This window comes from Palaemon carinicauda, chromosome 37 (genome assembly GCF_036898095.1).
Source record: "Palaemon carinicauda isolate YSFRI2023 chromosome 37, ASM3689809v2, whole genome shotgun sequence".
Lineage (NCBI taxonomy): Eukaryota > Metazoa > Arthropoda > Malacostraca > Decapoda > Palaemonidae > Palaemon > Palaemon carinicauda.
In genome coordinates this window covers 26,296,190-26,317,221 of record NC_090761.1, presented here as the reverse complement: position 1 = coordinate 26,317,221, position 21,032 = coordinate 26,296,190, and the positions used below count along the sequence as shown (strand labels likewise).

General features: G+C 41.2%; 1 protein-coding gene across 1 annotated transcript in view; it reads right to left on the bottom strand.

Annotated features, from left to right (window-relative positions):
- Window positions 1–20,559, bottom strand: part of LOC137629521 (dipeptidyl peptidase 8-like) — a 68,088-nt gene extending 47,529 nt beyond the window's left edge. The window contains 10 exon segments of the mRNA XM_068360905.1: window positions 1,169–1,290; window positions 1,292–1,343; window positions 2,139–2,173; window positions 2,175–2,195; window positions 2,197–2,243; window positions 4,562–4,702; window positions 5,015–5,144; window positions 14,296–14,505; window positions 14,760–15,032; window positions 20,431–20,559. Coding sequence (XP_068217006.1) covers window positions 1,169–1,290; window positions 1,292–1,343; window positions 2,139–2,173; window positions 2,175–2,195; window positions 2,197–2,243; window positions 4,562–4,702; window positions 5,015–5,144; window positions 14,296–14,505; window positions 14,760–15,014 — 1,013 coding nt within the window. The 5' untranslated portion in view covers window positions 15,015–15,032; window positions 20,431–20,559.
- Window positions 20,560–21,032: the final 473 nt, after the last annotated feature.

The window sequence follows — 21,032 nt, the reverse complement described above, 5'->3', positions numbered from 1 at the left end:
TTCTCTGAAAGTCTAAAAAAGATTACCATGCTTAAACTGAGAATTTCAATCAGTTGCTTTATCCTTCTCTGTGCATATGCAGTAATAAGACGACAATTGATTGATTATAAGTTCCCCTCTAACATCCTGACATCTAAGGTCATTGACACCGATATCATTCATCATATATATAGAATAAAATAATATTCAATTAAAACCATAAAAGGAAAAATGTCATAAAAGTTAAATAGTTTTCAGAATATCTGATTCTGAAATAAATCTAAAAATGCCGCAAGCATTGTATGACACATCATGCACAAGAATCTTGGCAAGGATAAACCAGCCATCCTCACCTAAGACAACAAAACTAAGTCATTAAGATCATAGACATGAACCAATGTGACACCCAAACATTCCTATAACCTTATGCTGTTGCCTTATTCAGGGGATAAATAAAGGTAAATGATTTATCTCTATCCAAAAACATCTCACAGAACAGGAAATGACATCTATAAAAATTATCCATAAACACATGTCTAATCAACCTTTAAGCATTCATATTAAAATCTACTTTTACTGAAAATGATCTTATATGAAGACAGCCTAAAGTGACCTGCTGAAGGAGGTACAAATCAATGATGAACTCCCAAATAATTAACTTTATTTAGCAAACAACACAGGTATTTCCAAGCTCCAGTAAAGTCACATGAGGGTGACGATTACATGTGTACATTCAATGGCTTTTGTCAATAAGATTAATATTGGCATAAAAATTGACAATACAATAATGGTAATGAAAATAGATTTGAAAATAGACTATGTTATAAGACCACTTTTGTCATTCAAGTTGATTGTTGTCTGATGGTGGTTACTATAAACAATGCGTGAAAGAACCAGAGAAAGAGCAATATTCTTTTATTGTACTGTTAAAAAAGGTGACCTGCCCTAGAGAGTTCTAATTTTGGCAGGTAGTCTTGCAAAAGATACACAGGTTTTAGCTGTCAAAGGTGATCCAAATCTTTTCCATGAATGTTAAGGATGAAAGCTTTCAGAATGACAGATGACAAGGAATGGGGCCATCTAATCAAAACACACACACACACACACACACTCTCTCACTCTCACTATATATATATATATACTCCTATATAACATATATTTATAATAAGAAAGTTTAGAAAGTACTTACTGTTTACCATCAGGCGTCCAACCAACGCGAACTAAATACTCGTACCATGGAGCTAACTGTTTTAAATCATGACGGAGATGTCTAGTGGTTACACGCAATTCCTCAGCAGGGCCTATCTCTACGTTCTAGAAGTCTTAACGTAGATTCTGCATTAGCCATACCAGCACGAGGAAATCTGAAACGAAAGTCAAAATTATACATCAAGAAATAGATTCAAGTCAAAATCCACTGAGAACTAAAACAATGTAGTAAATCCCAAACCCTCTTTTCTCTTTCCATTAATTAATAGCACAACTGCTACTTGGAAGAGTAGGAATTTCATAGACAATTTTCCTGTGGCTTTCACATGGTTCATGAATCCCTGGGATGGAAGGAATCTGGGCATGGCCATTTTCTTCAACACACGCTGGCCCTGTCACTTTTAACATTATGCACTGGTTTTCTATTCCTGTACTCTGAACTATGTAATCCTTCATTTCAGCAAAAATAATTCTGGCAGGTAAAACCAGTACTTACACAATTCTAGGAATATTTGCATCCACAACTGTATGCAGAGTATAATATCTTAAATTACCACACTGCCAATCTTCAATTGTGCGGGTGAAATTATAAAAAAGAAAAAAAAATCATCACCTATCTTATTTTTGCCTTTTGAAGACTGAATCTTTTCATCATCCTCTCCAAGGGATATTATTGACAAAATATTCAATATTGTTACATATTTTAGACTCGATTTATATGAGAGAGAGAGAGAGAGAGAGAGAGAGAGAGAGAGAGAGAGAGAGAGAGAATCAAATGTATTTATGAAGCAATGCTTCCTTTAGAAAATTATTACCATGTCAATTGGATTGAGTGGGTACTTGAAAGGTTGTCGAGCAAATAACATGAAAAAAAAACACAAAAACATCACATAAAAAGCAAGAGTTACTTCTTGTCATACTCAAATAAAAAATATGTAAAAATACCATACCTAAATTCATCTAACATTCCTGTGGAATCTTCCGGGGAGAATAAATTGCACGATAGGAGACTTCGCTTTCATCAACTTCTTCGTATAGTAAACGGTACACTCCATCTGAAAATGAAATTTATTTGAACAAAAGCAGAAAATGATAATCCAAACTTGAAATAAAATTAATTTGCATTAATAGTGTATAAGAGCATCACAAAACACAATTAACAGTACAGGTAATAATGATTATTTTAATACTAAAATGAACTATATACGACATTAAAACCTCATTATCTGCTGTCATTACTTTCACTCCAGGCAACCCTGCTCTTGTGGCATTCCATAGATAATAAACAACATTAAATCATGGATGCTTTATTTTTTTTTTTTGCTTGTAAATATTCATTTTAAGCAAAGCTCTCTCTCTCTCGCCCTCTTGCCCTTCCTCGGCCTCCCCCTCTCTCACACATAAAAAAAAGAGAAATGTATCAAGAAACAAAAGCATCTCTGGGAGTAGAGAGTTCGGTAAAGTTTTCAAGTGGTTTCTTGTTATCCAGCTAACAAAGAAGATTGTCCCTCACTTCCCAGCAGATGAGAACAGGATAATAGTACAGGTCAATGGAGGTCAACCATTTTCTTTAGACCCGAGTAAAAGGAATACTGATGGAGTAGCCCGTAAGAGACAACCATTTCCATGGATCACAGGTGGCCTAGAACAACTCATCAGAGCTGAGCTAGAGCTTCTCGCTAAGACATGAATTTTAGCAAGACCTCATAGAACATCCTGTCACGGTAATGTCAAAGGAATAAATTTTCTGCTTCCATTTCAATCAGTATACCCATGTACTTCCTCTGCTACTGTACTTGGACACAACATCCAACTTCATCCAGTTTAACACAATCACCATATCATGAATAAATTAAGGAATTTACTCTGTCCTGAAGAACTGAGCTTCAATGAAAGCTAGAACCAGACAACTGTTTGGATACCCCCACAAAATATTACTAAGAATTAAGCTCACAGTGACAAGGTGAACACTTATGTGGACAGTTGAGGGCTGCCACCAGATTGAAGAACTGCTAAGCTTTGATGGGGTAGATTTCTCACAAAAAAAAATATACTTCTGGAGGTCTAATGGATGGACATCTGTAAAGAGGCACTCTACATATTCAGAAAAAGGATGAAGTTGAGCAAAACCTCCTTGGAGGGCGAACCCGTAAGCACCAAGGAGGACCAAAGCTGGAAAACGGAGGTTAATGACATATCCTCCCCCGGGGGGAGAGGTGGAGCTGCTTCGCTAGGGGAAGCAACGACATCTCTCGAGTCCCGAGGTTGGTAAACAATACAGTACATTGGTCTACGCTACCACTCGACGGTATCTCGAAAGAGACTGACCAAGTGGGAGCTTCGGAGGAGGTTTGGGCAACGGAAGAAGAGGCCTTGAGTTTTTCTCCTTTCAAAGCAACCTTCGAAGGAGAAATATCCCGTTTGGACTTCTTCTTCCGTCGTCGCGAAAACCTCTCCCACTGGGAGGTAGACCACTTCCTACACCTGTTGTTGCTATCACACTGTTGGCCCGTACATGAAGGACAAAGGGTGTGAGGATCAGTCTCGACCGCCGACATGAATGTTCCAAAGGGGCGGTCGGGAAACCCAGGGCAGGTGTGCATGATTGCAGAAGCCAACTTCACATATACAGAACTAGAAAAAGAAAAGACAAAAGCAATTAAATGGCTGCCAAATGACGGCGATGATGAGTGCAGACACGTCCGACCACCATCCGAGCCGAGAGCAAAGTGAGCTCAAGCACAGGTGTGTGTGTGTGTGTGTGGGGGGGGGGGGGTAGCAAGCTATCCTCCCCTACCACCCCCCCACTAACTAGCGGTGTGGGTAGTAAACCCTCGTTAAAAATTAATGGCTCGTCATTTCAGCTACGCCGAAAGTAATACCCCTATTGAATAGCGTGGTTTGTATTCCAGTTACGGAACAAATTTCCTTTCTGCGCATAAATTTTCAAGCCTATGATATTCCAATGGTATCAATTTTGACTTCATCTAATTCCAAAATATTGATTCATATTTCCGAATTATGTCAATTGATACCAATCATAAAAATTTTTGGCCAACCTCAATTCACATCAAGGCAAACTTTGTAGTTTTCCTTTTTTCTTTACATTTCATAATTACAAGTTTTCGGATGAAAAAAGGCTATAAAACCATGAAAACATTCACAGTAAACAGAGAAAGAAAAAATACTATTTCACCTAAATATACTAAGAATGAAATTTGCCACAAACTAACTTTTGGACCTCCCAGGAATCTCAACTCCTGTACACAAATTTCACTAATGAATTTTATTTTTTCATAAATGTTGTAATCTACAGTAGGAACATGGTCATGGAGAAATACAGTGATATGTAATACCAATTCAAGTACTGTACCTGTAGAGGTAGGCTGCCACCAATATCCCTGATAACGAGAGAACTCCTCTTGCATAACGTAAGACGGCATTCCTGCACTTTTAGGGTCGTACTCTAACCTTCCACTACCGCTATGAACGTGCGTCACTCTCTTTTCCTCCCCTGAAATGAAATAAATGAATAATGTAACTAAATAATCATGCAGATAAATAAACAAGCAATAATAAAATCACATTGGAAAATATCATTTAATTCCCTCCCCACCCTCTGTTAAACACAACCTGAGACTGATGAAATTTTTAATATCTATGATTTAATTTGGTTAATATAAAATCCTTCTAAAAGCAAACACCAACAGACGTCATTTCAAAATCAGTTATAAAGAAAACTAAAGTATTAACAATTAATAATGTATGAATACATCTAAAATTAGCTCTTCTCACAAAAAAAAAAAGACCCACAAGCCCAACCTACCTGTTTTCGTGTTGTAAAGATATATATCGTACTGAGCAGCAAAGGCAATTAAGTTTGGATTTGCAGGACAGATTTGAGGGTTGAGTCGTACCTGACAGCTCACTAGCTCCTTCGGACTGACTGCGCATATCTGCATGAAATAAAAAACATTAACAATTTCACAAAAGGATACAATGATGATACAAATTCATCAAAATAAATAAAAAAAAAAAACACATTTCCATAAAATAAAATCTACTCTTATATTCATAATTCTTCCTTCCATGTTACCCATAACTTTAAATACTACTATCCATTTTATACCTGTACTGTCATCTGCCCTTATACTATAGAATTTTCTATCCAATATAAGGTCATAATAAAAATATAATTAAGAATTTCCATGTCTACAGAAATTATACTATTACATTTCAGCTATCTACCATGACACTTACCCAGATTCCGGGAGGTACTTAACATTCAAAAAGAAACGAGAGGATTCTTCTTTCTATTAATTCCTCTTTGCCAGATAAATGACTCGGCCAAGTTTGGTTGGTACTGCTAGGGTGGCACAGACCACCCTACCCAGTCTTTCACCACAAACCAAGCTTAATTTGTTGACTCCCCTACTTCCACTACCATTGCAGTCACCAAGGTGACCCGAGGTAGCACCAGGACCTGTCGGTACTGCATCACAATCACTCACCATCCATTCCTATTTCTAGCACACACTTTTGCCTCTCACACATTTATCCTCCTGTCACCTAGGGATTTCTTCCTATTAGTTACTCTTTGCCTGACAAGGGACTTGGCCGAATCTGGTTGGTACTGCTATGGTGGAACAGCCAGAGGTAGCAGCAGCGCCTATTGGAACTGCATCCCAATCACTCGCCATCCATTCCAATTTCTAGCACAAACTTTTGCCTCTCTCGCATCTATCCTCCTATCACCTAGGACTTTCTTCACTTCATCCATCCAACCAAAACTTTCGTCTTCCTCTTGCACTTCTCCCATCCTCTCTACATGGCCAAACCTCTACACATTCATATCAACTAGAGCTACTAATCCATTTCTCACCCTCACTACTTCGTTCCTAACCCTATCTAATCGAGATACACCAGCCATACTACTCAGGCACTTCATCAAACATATTCAATTCTTCTCTCCATCACTTTCACTACCCACAACTCTGATCCATACATCAGAGTTGGTACAATCACTTTCTCATACAGAACTCCCTTTACATTCAACCTTAACTCTCTTTTCTTTACCACTCCCTTCAATGCCCCCAAACACTTTATATCCTCCACTCCTACCATTTACAGCAACAGAACTCAAATACTCAAACTGATTTACTTCCAGTAACTCTCCATTAGACATGACATTCAACCTAGCACCACCCTCCCTTCTTGTGCATCTCATAACCTTACTCTTACCCACATTAACTAGCAACATCCTTCTCTCACACACCCACCCAAACTCAACACAGCTTCTCCTTCAAGTCTGCAACCAACAGACTTATTGGAAGAGATGATGGTGTGTGTTTCCTTTTAATATCAATATGATATTTTAATTATAAAATAAATTTTTGAATATACTTACCCGGTGAATATATAATAGCTGCAACTCTGTTGCTCGACAGACAAAAAACAGTAAAAACTCGCCAGCGATCGCTATACAGGTTGCGGGTGTGCCCACCAGCGCCAACTGTCGGCCAGATACCAAACTCGATGTAAACAAAGACTCAATTTCTTCTCATCCCACTGCGTCTCTATTGGGGAGGAAGGGAGGGTCGTTTAATTTATATATTCACCGGGTAAGTATATTCAAAAATTTATTTTATAATTAAAATATCATTTTTAAATATTTAACTTAGCCGGTGAATATATAATAGCTGATTCACACCCAAGGAGGTGGGTAGAGACCAGTTAAATATGTTTACATCGTACAAGCTAAGAGTTTTTATTTCATTTTGGAAGTTATCAATATAACAAAAACAAAATAAATAGGTACCTGGTAAGGAAGTCGACTTAGACGATTACTCTGCCTTGTAAGTACGTCTTCCTTACGGAGCCTCGCGATCCTCTTAGGATGCTGACAGACCCCTAGGAGCTGAAGTATCAAGGGCTGCAACCCATACAACAGGACCTCATCAAACCCCTAATCTGGGCGCTCTCAAGAAATGACTTTGACCACCCGCCAAATCAACCAGGATGCGAAAGGCTTCTTAGCCTTCCGGACAACCCATAAAAACAACATTAAAAACATTTCAAGAGACAGATTAAAAGGATATGGAATTAGGGAATTGTAGTGGTTGAGCCCTCACCCACTACTGCACTCGCTGTTACGAATGGTCCCAGTGTGTAGCAGTTCTCGTAAAGAGACTGGACATCTTTCAAGTAAAATGACGCGAACACTGACTTGCTTCTCCAATAGGTTGCGTCCATTATACTTTGCAGAGATCTATTTTGCTTAAAGGCCACGGAAGTTGCTACAGCTCTAACTTCGTGCGTCTTAACCTTAAGCAAAGATCGGTTTTCCTCACTCAGATGTGAATGAGCTTCTCGTATTAACAATCTGATAAAGTATGTCAAAGCATTCTTTGACATAGGCAAGGATGGTTTCTTAACTGAACACCATATAGCTTCAGATTGGCCTCGTAAAGGTTTAGTACGATTTAAATAGAACTTAAGAGCTCTAACAGGGCATAAGACTCTTTCTAGTTCATTGCCTACGATCTCCGATAAGCTGGGAATATCGAAAGATTTAGGCCAAGGCCGAGAAGGAAGCTCATTTTTGGCTAGAAAACCAAGTTGCAGCGAACAAGTAGCTTTTTCCGACGAAAATCCGATGTTCTTGCTGAAGGCATGAATCTCACTGACTCTTTTAGCCGAGGCTAAGCATACCAGGAAAAGAGTCTTAAGAGTAAGATCTTTCAGGGAGGCTGACTGTAAAGGCTCAAACCTGTCTGACATGAGGATTCTTAGTACCACGTCTAAATTCCACCCAGGAGTAGCCAAACGACGCTCCTTAGTGGTCTCAAAAGACTTAAGGAGGTCTTGCAGATCTTTATTGTTGGAAAGATCTAAGCCTCTATGCCGGAAGACCGATGCCAACATGCTTCTGTAGCCCTTGATAGTGGGAGCTGAAAGGGATCGTCCTTTTCTCAGGTATAAGAGAAAATCAGCTATTTGGGCTACAGAGGTACTGGTCGAGGATACAGAAACTGACTTGCACCAGTCTCGGAAGACTTCCCACTTCGATTGGTAGACTCTAATGGTAGACGCTCTCCTTGCTCTAGCAATCGCACTGGCTGCCTCCTTCGAAAAGCCTCTAGCTCTCGAGAGTCTTTCGATAGTCTGAAGGCAGTCAGACGAAGAGCGTGGAGGCTTTGGTGTACCTTCTTTACGTGTGGCTGACGTAGAAGGTCTACTCTTAGAGGAAGACTTCTGGGAACGTCTACTAACCATCGAAGTACCTCGGTGAACCATTCTCTCGCGGGCCAGAGGGGAGCAACTAACGTCAACCTTGTCCCTTCGTGAGAGGCGAACTTCTGCAGTACCTTGTTGACAATCTTGAACGGTGGGAATGCGTAGAGATCCAGATGTGACCAATCTAGGAGGAAGGCATCTATATGTATTGCTGCTGGGTCCGGGACTGGAGAGCAATAGATTGGAAGCCTCTTGGTCAGCGAGGTTGCAAAGAGATCTATGGTTGGTTGACCCCAAATGGCCCAAAGTCTCTTGCACACATCCTTGTGGAGGGTCCATTCGGTTGGAATTACTTGCCCTTTCCGACTGAGACAATCTGCTATGACGTTCAAGTCGCCCTGGATGAACCTCGTTACTAGGGAGATGTCTCAACCTTTTGACCAGATGAGCAGGTCCCTTGCGATCTCGTACAACGTCAGTGAGTGGGTACCTCCTTGTTTGGAGATGTACGCCAAGGCCGTGGTGTTGTCCGAGTTTACTTCCACCACTTTGCCTCGAAGGAGAAACTCGAAGCTTTTCAAGGCCAGCTGAACTGCCAACAGCTCCTTGCAGTTGATATGCATGCTCCTCTGACTCGAGTTCCACAGACCTGAGCATTCCCGACCGTCCAGCGTCGCGCCCCAGCCCAAGTCCGATGCGTCCGAGAAGAGAACGTGGTTGGGTATCTGAACAGCCAGGGGAAGACCCTCTCTTAGGTTGATATTGTCCTTCCACCAAGTCAGACAAGACTTTATCTTTCCGGAAATTGGGATCGAGACCGCCTCTAGCGTCATGTCCTTTTTCCAGTGAAAAGCCAGATGGAATTGAAGAGGACGGAGGTGAAGTCTTTCTAGTGATACAAATTGCTCCAGGGATGACAGCGTCCCTACCAGACTCATCCACAGCCTGACTGAGCAGCGTTCTTTCTTCAGCATCTTCTGGATGGAGAGCAGGGCTTGATCTATTCTGGGGGCCGACGGAAAAGCCCGAAAAGCTTGACTGTGAATCTCCATCCCTAAATACAGAATAGTTTGGGATGGGACCAGCTGCGACTTTTCCAAATTGACTAGGAGTCCCAATTCCTTGGTCAGATCTAGAGTCCACTTGAGATCCTTCAGACAGCGACGACTGGAAGAGGCTCTGAGAAGCCAGTCGTCCAAATAAAGGGAGGCTCGGATGTCCGATAAGTGGAGGAATTTGGCCACATTCCTCATCAGCCTCGTAAATACGAGAGGAGCTGTGCTTAGGCCAAAGCACAGGGCCCGAAACTGGTAAACCACATCTTCGAAGACGAATCTCAGAAAAGGTTGGGAATCTGAGTGAATGGGGATGTGGAAGTAGGCGTCCCTTAGGTCTAGGGAGACCATCCAGTCTTCCTTTCTGACCGCTGCTAAGACTGACTTTGTGGTCTCCATGGAAAACTTCGTCTTTGTGACAAAGACATTCAGAGCACTGACGTCTAGCACCGGTCTCCAACCTCCTGTCTTCTTTGATACTAGGAAGAGACGGTTGTAAAACCCCGGTGATTGAAGGTCCGAGACTTTGACCACCGCTCCCTTCTCTAGCAAAAGAGACACTTCCAGTTTCAGGGCTTGTCTCTTTTCTTCCTCTCTACACCTGGGAGAGAGATCGATGGGGGACGTCGCTAGAGGGGGTTTGCGTACAAAAGGGATTTTGTACCCCTCTCTGAGTAACTTCACAGATTGTTGATCTGCGCCTCTCTTCTCCCAGGCTTGCCAGAAGTTCTTGAGTCTGGCTCCTACTGCTGTCTGAAGTTGCGGGCAGTCAGACTCTGCCCTTAGAGGACTTGGATCCTTTCCTCTTCCCTCGCTTCCCTTCGGCACCAGCACCTCCTCTGCTGGAGGCTCTGCCACGAAAGGGCGGAATAAAGCGAGACGCTGGAGTGTCTATCCTCGGTCTAGCAGACAATGTAGGCAAAGGGGGAGCTTTGCGAGCCGAGGACGCAACTAGATCGTGGGTGTCCTTCTGAACTAAAGATAAGGCAATTTCCTTTACCAAGACTTCAGGAAACAGGCACTTGGAAAGGGGAGCAAAGAGTAGCTCAGATCTTTGGCATGGCGTCACTCCAGCAGACAGGAAAGAACATAGAGACTCTCGCTTCTTCAGGACTCCGGACGTGAATGAGGCGGCTAGCTCGTTGGACCCATCACGGACGGCCTTGTCCATGCAGGACATAATGAGCAAGGAAACATCCTTATCTGCAGAAGAGATTTTCCTGCTCAGGGCTCCTAAGCACCAGTCTAGGAAGTTAAAGACTTCGAAAGCCCTAAATATACCTTTAAGAAGGTGGTCCAGGTCCGATGGTGACCAACAAATCTTCGAGCGTCTCATGGCAAGGCGGCGGGGAGAGTCTACAAGACTTGAGAAGTCGCCCTGGGCAGAGGCAGGAACTCCCAAGCCGAGAACTTCTCCCATGGCATACCAGACGCTCGATCTAGACGAGAGTTTAGATGGGGGAAAGGCAAATGCTGTCTTTCCTAAACTCTTCTTAGTCTCTAACCAATCTCCCAACAGCCGTAAAGCTCTCTTGGATGAGCGAGAGAGAACGAGTTTAGTAAAGGCAGGTGCGGTAGCAGGCACGCCTAATACAAACTCTGACGGCGGCGAACGAGGAGCCACAGAAACAAAGTGGTCAGGGAACTACTCCTTAAATACAGCCATGACTTTTCTAAAGTCCAATGATGGTTGAGTTGCCTTAGGCTCGTCAAGTTCTGAAGGTTGATCCTCTTGTGGTTCAGCAACGTCCTCATCTGATAGTTCCTCATCCGAAAACTGATGAGGAAACGGCAAAGGAGTGGGCAACGTTTGGCTCGCTGAGTCCGATCGCACTGGTGTATGCATGACGGAGCCGGACGCAGCGTCATGGAACTGCTGCACAGTCTGTGAACTGTCAACAACCATGGGTGCGCGAGGACGCACAGCGTCCACCCGAGACTGTTTAGACCGTCTGGGTTGTGCAGTCAACACCATACCGGGTTGCGGAGGTTGACGCACCACGTCAAAACAAGTCACCTCTGATGGTTGCTGAACGTCCTGAACGTCAACAACCACCTCCGTGCGTCGCCTAACGTCAACATGCGGCTGGCAACCCACACTGGGTCGCATCGGTGGAGGTACAACCTCAACTGGTAGACGCGAGAACGTTACCTCAGCGTCAACAGGACGCACAACAGACCGCTTGGATGGTTGTTGGCCAGAAGGTTCAGCAGCAACCTTCTCCGCATTGAAGTCCTCCATCAAGGACGCAAGCTTGGACTGCATGTCCTGCAGCAACACCCATTTAGGGTCTACGGCAGCAGGTACGGCAACAGACGGGGTGAGCGACTGAGGCGGTACCGCTTTGCCTCTCTTAGGTGGCGAGCAGTCATCAGATGACGGCAACGAGTCCGAACTGACCCAGTGGCTACAACTGGGACGTTGGACTTGTCCTGAAGGGACCGACTTACGCTTCAAAGGTCGTGAGACCTTGGTCCAAGGTTTCTTACGAGAAACACCTTCGGACGACGAGGTAAAAACGGGCTCTCTCGTCTTACGTTGGTAGGGGCGATCTTGGGGAGATACGCCTGATACCATAGAGGGAACGTCTGTTCGCTGATCAAGGCCTCTCGAACCCATGAGTCGTACGACATTGCTTCTCCCCTGGGCTTGGGAGCTTGCAAGAGGTCCCGGACTAGGAGGACGACAGGCATGAACAGACGAACCCTCAAGCGCAACACTGTTCACAACACTTTGAGAAACACTAGGCACTTTAACACTTTCCGCGGCACTTTGGCACTTTAGTTCCTTTACGTCCGCCATGAGTTGATTGCGGTCACTTGCAAGGGCCTCAACTCTCTCCCCCAAGGCAAGGATAGCACGCATCATGTCTGGCATCGATGGTTCCTGAGTGCTAGGAGGGGGGTTAGGAACAACCACTACAGGGGAAGGATTAGGTTCAGGGGCATGTGGAGAGGAAAAATCTACCGACCTAGAAGAGCTTCTCCTTACCCTATCTCTCTCTAGTCTGCGTGTATACTTCTCAAATTCGATAAAATCGAATTCCGAAAGGCCCACGCATTCCTCACACCGATCTTCCAATTGACAGGTTTTACCCCGACAATTGGAACAAACAGTGTGAGGGTCGAGAGAAGCCCTTGGAAGACGCCTATGACAGTCCCTAGCATTACATTTTCTGAACTTGGGAACTTGTGAAAGGTCAGCCATTTTGAATTGGTCAAGGGAAAATTCCAAAAAAACGATCTAAGTCATCAACAATTAATCCGATCCAAAAAAGAGTTCAAGGATTTATTTGAAGAAAAACACCTGTACTGCGAAACCTCAAACCAAATTAAAGTACTTCACCAAATATGATGGGAAAAACTCCAGGTTTCAACAGCGAGTAAAGTACGTCTTGTCGACACGTCGACAGAGAAGAAATTGAGTCTTTGTTTACATCGAGTTTGGTATCTGGCCGACAGTTGGCGCTGGTGGGCACACCCGCAACCTGTATAGCGATCGCTGGCGAGTTTTTACTGTTTTTTGTCTGTCGAGCAACAGAGTTGCAGCTATTATATATTCACCGGCTAAGTTAAATATTTAAAAATTACAATAATTCACACAAACCAACCCACCATCCTTAATCATTGTACCTACATCATGCTAAAGGTAAAATTCTTGAGAGCAAAAATAAATAAATAAATAAATAAATAAATAAATAAATAAATAAATAAATATATATATATATATATATATATATATATATATATATATATATATATATATAGGCCTATATATATATATATATATATATATATATATATATATATATATATATATATATATATATATATATATGCATCAAACTTTATTGTACTTTATATGTATACAAGCAATGCTCATTCCTTTAGATATTTATTGCTGAGGCAGGTACCCTGTAGTTGAAATGAGGCCTGGATGAGGAATAAAAATGCTATCAACTTTCTAGACCATCTTTCCCAAACACACTTTCTGCATGTAGCTTTTCTATAGTAATACAATAATCGAAGTGTGTAGAGGTATAGTAAATTATACACATAAAAACTTTAGAATTGATATTAAGTCAATATCCAACAGGAGACAAATCGGTAAAATTCTATGACTTCTTTTGATTCAGTACAAGTAATAATTATCTTACTCTATTCTTCTGTGAAAAACTTTTAGGTCTTCTAATGAAATATCACAAACAGGTCAAATGCAAGCAGTTTTTATATAAAGTAAATTAAAGATAAAGAATATATATAATTTCAATCTCATCTTGGCATTTACTTGATACAAAAGAGAATACACCTCATAATTTAAAAGTTGATAGAGGAAGCTAATCTACAGTAAGATATTCAATCAGATCATTAAGGAATGAGAAAACAGCAAGCAAAAGGGACCCATACAATAGTACAGAAAGCATTAAATGACATGAAATGAGGCAAAGCAGCAGATGGCCTATCAACTGATCTAATTAAAAATTCTCAGTTTCCAAGGTTGCACTGCCTTCTCTCACAAAGGCATTTGTGCACTAACTGCTGCTGCTGTTCCAACAGCTATAGTTGTTGCTAAGGGCTCAGACTGAGGCAAGTCAGAGGCCTCTTTCAAGTTTTTCTACTTGGTCCACACAGTCAAGTGTTGTCACTGCTGCATCAATCGGTAGAGGGTAATGGATGGCTTCCTCCGGGATACAAACCTTCCTTTGATGGGAGAGTGCTGTACACTAGTCATAAATACTAATCACTTTACCAAGATCCACTAGCATTCCCTACAGCTCTTGTTTAACGATGGCTACTATAGCATATCCATACTAACCGGCTGTTCTGGATGCACACACTGAAATATGGTTGAAGATGCTGGGAAGACTAGAGTACCAGATGAAGGGTGTAATTCATAATTTGTAATACCCCATGTTGAGATACGACGACGCTCGCTTAGCAGCTGCTCTTCTCTGGATGTCCGCCTCCACAGGAATGAATGGCCCGAATCCAGCACTTCTTGATAAACTATGCGATTACCCCATGTCTGAAATTGTTTTAAGTTTTCCAGTATGAGCACCAAGATCCTTTGATGCTGTATAACATATCTAAATAAAAGATAAGAGTTCTTTACAAAGTGCAAAGTGGATTATAAAATGGTAATTTTACAATCAAAGATGAAAAATAAATTTTACTTTTCCAGTGAAATCTTGGGTCACAGCAAAATTACCAAAATTTTTCAATCTACTTTAACCAGACCCAGGCAAAAAAGGAAATATAAATTGACAAGACACAACTAACCGATTTCAAGTTGATATCTGCATAGAATAAGGTGGACTCTCTGCCTTGGCCAGGGGACAAAAGGAAATAGCATCTTAGCAACGAGGGACCAAGTCGACGGAAGGTGACATCTGTCGGAGTTTTGACAGACAGATGCAGAAAAGTTCTTCTCAGTTCTCGAACACGTTGATGAACTTCTTTCCAATTCATGGAGTTTCCTGAAGTCCCAACAGCACCGCGTGTCACACCACCACTTCCAGTAGTTATCCGTGGCATGGTTATCTAATTGAAAATCTGGAAAAATAAGAGAAATATACTGTAAATAAAATTGCAAACTTTAAAAGTACCGTTAATTCTTATTTTTCCTAACTATACAAACCTTTGTCTTTTTGTATGGATAAGCTTCCGGAGACAGCTGGAAACAGCCAATGAAGAATTATCAAGTTTCTGGAAGTTTGGGTCTGACAGCACTTAAGAGCCTTCACCCTGATTCTTTGGCATCAATGACCTTAGATGTCAGGATGCCTAAAAACTTTAAATCAACCAATCACCCTGATTCTGGCCATCGAGCTGCACAGATGTGTTCTTGACACTCTCCAACCGGCCTTAATTTTTTATAATTTTCACCCTTTTTCTCATTTTACTATGAATGTGTTTACTGTATGTTGCGTTTATGGATCTGGAGAAAGCGTATAATAGAGTTGATAGGGAAGCAATGTGGAATGTGATAAGGTTATATGGAATTGGTGGAAGGTTGTTGCAAGCAGTGAAAAGTTTCTACAAAGGTAGTAAAGCATGTGTTAGGATAGGAAATGAAGTGAGCGAATGGTTTCCGGTGAGAGTGGGGCCGAGACAGGGATGTGATGTCGCCGTGGTTGTTTAACTTGAATGTTGATGGAGTGGTGAGAGAGGTGAATGCTCGAGTGCTGGGACGAGGATCGAAATTGGTAGACGAGAATGACCATGAATAGGAGGTTAATCAGTTGTTGTTTGCGGATGATATTGTACTGGTTGCGGACGCAGAAAAGAAGCTTGGCCGATTAGTGACAGAATATGGAAGGGTGTGAGAAAGAAAGAAGTTGAGAGTTAATGTGGGTAAGAGTAAGGTTATGAGATGTACGAGAAGGGAAGGTGGTGCGAGGTTGAATGTCATGTTGAATGGAGTGTTACTTGAGGAGTTGGATCAGTTTTAGTACTTGGGGTCTATTGTTGCAGCAAATGGTGGAGTGGAAGCAGATGTACATCAGGGAGTGAATGAAGGATGCAAAGTGTTAGGGGCAGTTAAGTGAGATGTAAACAATAGAGGGTTGGGCATGAATGTAAAGAGAGTTCTGTATGAGAAAGTGATTGTACCAACTGTGATGTATGGATCGGAGTTGTGGGGAATGAAAGTGACGGAGAGACAGAAATTGAATGTGTTTGAGATGAAGTATCTACGGAATATAGCTGGTGCATCTCGAGTAGATAGGGTTAGGAACGTAGTAGTGAGGGTGAGAACGGGTGTAAGAAATGAGTTAGCAGCTAGAGTGGATATGAATGTGTTGAGGTGGTTTGGCCATGTTGAGAGAATGGAAAATGGTTGTCTGCTAAAGATGATGAATGCAAGAGTTGATGGGCAAAGTACAAAAGGAAGGCCAAGGTTTGGGTGGATGGATGGAGTGAAGGAAGCTCTGGGTGATAGGAGGATAGATGTGAGAGAGGTAAGAGAGCGTGCTAGAAATAGGAATGAATGGCAAGCGATTGTGACGCAGTTCCAGTAGGCCCTGCTGCTTCTTCCGGTGCCTTGGTTGACCGCGGAGGTAGCAGCAGTAGGGGATTTAGCGTTATGAAGCCTCATCTGTGGTGGATAACGGGGGAGGGTGGGCTGTGACACCCTAGCAGTACCAGCCGAACTCGGTTGAGTCCCTTGTCAGGCTAGGAGGAACGTAGAGAGGAGAGGTCCCCTTTTTTTGTTTCATTTGTTTGATGTCGGCTACCCCCCCCAAAATTGGGGGAAATGCCTTGGTGTATGTATGTATGTACTAAGTGTGAAGGAATTTGGCAGAATGCGGATATGTCCAGGGCTGTCTGATCGACACTGTGGCACCTTTATGAGTAAGGTTAAGGTTGATTCTCGCTCTAACATAAGGTAGTAATCACATGAAAAACATTCAAATTATTTGTATAGTTTTGGCCTTGAAAACCAGCTTGTTTTATTTGTAGATGATAAGACTCTCTTAACAACAATTCCATCTCTTGAATGTAGACCTGGGAATGCTGAATCCTGTAATGGAGAGCTAGCTGAAGATAGTGCATGGTGTAAAATATGGAGGATGAAGTTGAAACCTAACAAAACTCAAAGTACTGTATGATCAGTAGAACACAGATGGTGGCTCCACAACATCCAGATCTTTTTTTATTTATATGCATACAACTCAATTAAAATTCTAGGAGTGATTCCTGATTGCAAGTTTGATTTTGATATGCCCATCTGGTATCTTTCATTGTCAATTGCAAAATAAAATTAGCATATTTTGTCTTTATAGGATTATTGGTGACTAACCTATCCTGAAGAAATGTTTTAGTTCTTTCATTCTGCTATGGTTGTTAGTATTCCTCTCCTGTCTAATTTCAAGTAACTGTACCGACTCCAGTCTTAATTTGTTGAAAAAAAAATCTGTTCTACCCAATCCCTTATCCATGATGTGCTTAATAATCTCTGGCACAGTCATTCAGGATCCAGTTGACCACCTGACTTACCAACTGGTGTCATAGCCTTGGTAACTAAAAGGATCAAGTGGATATGCTGTAATTCTTTCTCTTCTCAGGATTTGCCAGATACTGGGTCATGGAGAAGTAAGTTGCCACTCCTGACCAGTGATGGATCTAGGAGACTGTTGCTTGAAGGCTGGACATGGAAGCGGCTTTCATGACAGGACACTCTTGAAAACTAAAGCGTAGAAATTCAGTACATCAGAGATCTGAAAATGCATTGAAAGGTCCCTGAAGCAAGTTCCGACTATGCTAACTCAACAGCGGCTTTAAACTCAAGGGACGCCCAAATGCCAATCGATACTGTAGATGTCATCGCTCCTTTGACAGAGATCACGGCAGCCTCTCTAAGATTACTTATTTATTAGATGAAAGGTGATTACAGTATGAATCATAAGGGTGTAACATTGGCATAATTTTGGTAAATAACGTAAGCGACATGACAGAGTTATCATGGTCCTGGAAAATTCTTATAAGTGCAAGGGCCTTGACATCATTAATACAGTCTCAGGATTTTCTGTTTCCGCTGGAGCTGGCTGGAATCGGGAACCATTGGGTCAACAATTTCCCAGGATTCCTCCCCCCTCACAAAAGGGTTTTGACATTTACCTCAGTAGAATCCTCCTCTGCCCAAGAGTATTAGCATACCAAAATGAGCACAGAATAAAATCAATACCCTAATCACGAAGAAGAGACAACAGCTTGAAGATCAGACTTCGCTAGGGAGGTCCAATTAACATTTCAATGATAGCAACAGCAATTTCCTTCCCAAACACAAAACACGACAGAACTCCCTTGTCAAACACAATACACGAGAGAACTTCATTCCCAAACATGAAACACAAGAGAACATTTCAAAATGGAGGAGGTAGCACCTCTTTAGAAAGAAAAGTCCATTGACGGTGAAAATGGCACTGAATGCTCACCTGGAAATTGGCAACCAGTTTCTAATAGTTTAAAAAGTGGGAAATTAATATGCGTAAATGTTGGAATCAAACATTTTTAATTATATAGGTTATTATTTTGCGAATGTGTTATATAGTTGAAAAATAAAGTTTTAAGACCTCTATTTGATTAAAAAATTTCCAGACTCCTAACTAATAGTGTCCTCTAAGGCAACAATACCAAAAATGGTATACAGCCAATTACACGAACATTTGCAGGGGATTTGAGCATTTCATGACCCACCCACCCTGCTAATGTACCAGTGTTACCTATTGTAGTGTCCCTTAATTACTAATGTTACTTGTCAATTAAACTATTGGTTTTACTTAAATGTAACAAAATATTGGTCAAGTAATTAAAACGACTAATGAATGTATACTGTATCTTCAAAACATTATAATATAATTAAAAACTTCTGACATTGATTTTCCATTTTCTATGGAGTACTATTGTTACCATTCTTAAAATGTTTGTTTTTAATAATTCATTACTTTTTTTGTGGTTCATTTATTACCTTTTTCCTTTTTCTCACGGAGCTACTTTTCCCTATAGGAGCCCTAGGGCTTATAACATCCTGCTTTTTAAACTGGGGTTGTAACTTTGCTAGTAATGATAACAACTAATAACAATAATGCTAATAATAATACTAATTGATCTCCACTTCCATTCACCTTCCTTGTGATCAATCAGAGGCTTTCTGACAGTGACGTGACTTTACATGGGCCAATCCCCTTCCTTCACTTATAGCGAGATTTTGAAACAGTTCCCTCTCATATCTCATTTAGTGACGATGTTGACGTGGTTACAGGCAGGCCAAATATACAACCATAACTGTTTAGGAGGAAATGAGAAATTTCGGGTGTTTATATGTTTAAAGGTGACAAAATGCTTTTGATGCTATAATTGTCAGTAAGTCGTATTTTTAATGCTATAACAACAATTGAAACAATGATATACGGGAGCCTTTGTATACCAGCAGCCAAGTCCTCCATCATTCATAGAAGATGGGAATTTTCTTGTCCCATTTTCTAGTCGTTCTTAAGAAGTGGCCGCTTTACTACAACAACTGTGTCCATTTTTCTGCAAAACCTCTAAACAAGAACACCACCTAACCTGACCTAAACGCTGTGCCCTTACATCTTACCTAGTGGGAGTTAACAACCCCTGCTACCCCCATTACACTGCCATATTCTTAGCTTACCCAGTTTCACTTATAGCAGGTGGCCGCTATCATACATACGCCCACATACGTCGAATAAAAACTGGTTTCAGAAGGGAAACAGACAGGAGGCTATCGCAGGCCTAGTGTCTTCCTTTTAAGTTGGTTAAGGACAAGAGTCCTACGGGGGACTGCAAAACGGTACAAAGCCCCCTTCGTAAGGACAGGTGTGTTGTTAGGTTAGGTGGGGATGTTAAATATATACTTTGTTTGTTTACCAATTGATGTATGGTTTTTCCGTTATAGAATTTTATAATTAAAATCTATTTATAATTTCTAATATTACAAATGTAAATTTCCACCTAATAAAGTCTTCAGAATTGTTAAAACTGTCTATAAATATACCATGCACACCTCTTCATTTGTGCTATTGTAGAAAAAGAAATAATTAACCAAAATATTCATGAATAATCCTACAATTAAGAGGTAATACAAATTACTAAACTAATTGACACATCTTATCAAACGGTAGCTTGGAAGAGGCCTACTGTAAGCAGAGAGCCAAGGGTTACGTTAGCCCGGATTTTGCCCAAGATATTGCTGCAAATAAATCTTCTTCCATTAGAATCCTAGCCGAGAAAGGTCATGAATGACCAATAAATCTTTCAATTGACCATTCTTAAAATAATACTGTCAACTATTACCCATGTAAATATTACCTTCCTGACCTTACGAACAACTTAAAAATTGCTAAGGCCAATGTTTTCCATATACATACGATCGAGCAATTGTCATTCTACCACTTTTACTGACCCCAAAGGGAAAAAACCAGCCTACCTGGCTTGTTTCAGGTCATTTTTCGCGCAGAGGGTCACAAACAGTAGGCCAAAATACTCCCCAAGTGTCAAAATTTTGGTTAAAAAAGTCGTCTGTCTATGCGACCGGCCAGGATCAGGCCTACTAACGCCATCTATTGAGGAAATGTTTTATCATGTTTTCTGAAGTTTGCAAATGTTAATGTTAATATCTATAATTATATGCTAGCCTGAATAAAAACATTGTTATTATTATCTCATTCATATTTTATATAACTAAGAACTATTCAAATAACTAAATATTCAGAAAACATTTCAAGTTGAGGTGTTGTTTGGAGGGATTTGCCTTTCCATCGTCACCTCCTTATTTTCTTCTTTATTCTCGTTCTTTTATTCCCCCCCCCCCCCCTCTCTCTCTCTCTCTCTCTCTCTCTCTCTCTCTCTCTCTCTCTCTCTCTCTCTCTCTCTCTCTCTCTCTCTCTCTCTCAACTATAAACCTGTGTGTAACTTCAGCAGGACCTTGCACATTTTTAAATAATTATAGTAGACTCAATAGTAGAAACATACAGAGAAAAACAATCTTCTGATAGACAGTCAACGCAGTTCTAAACAAGAGAGATCCTG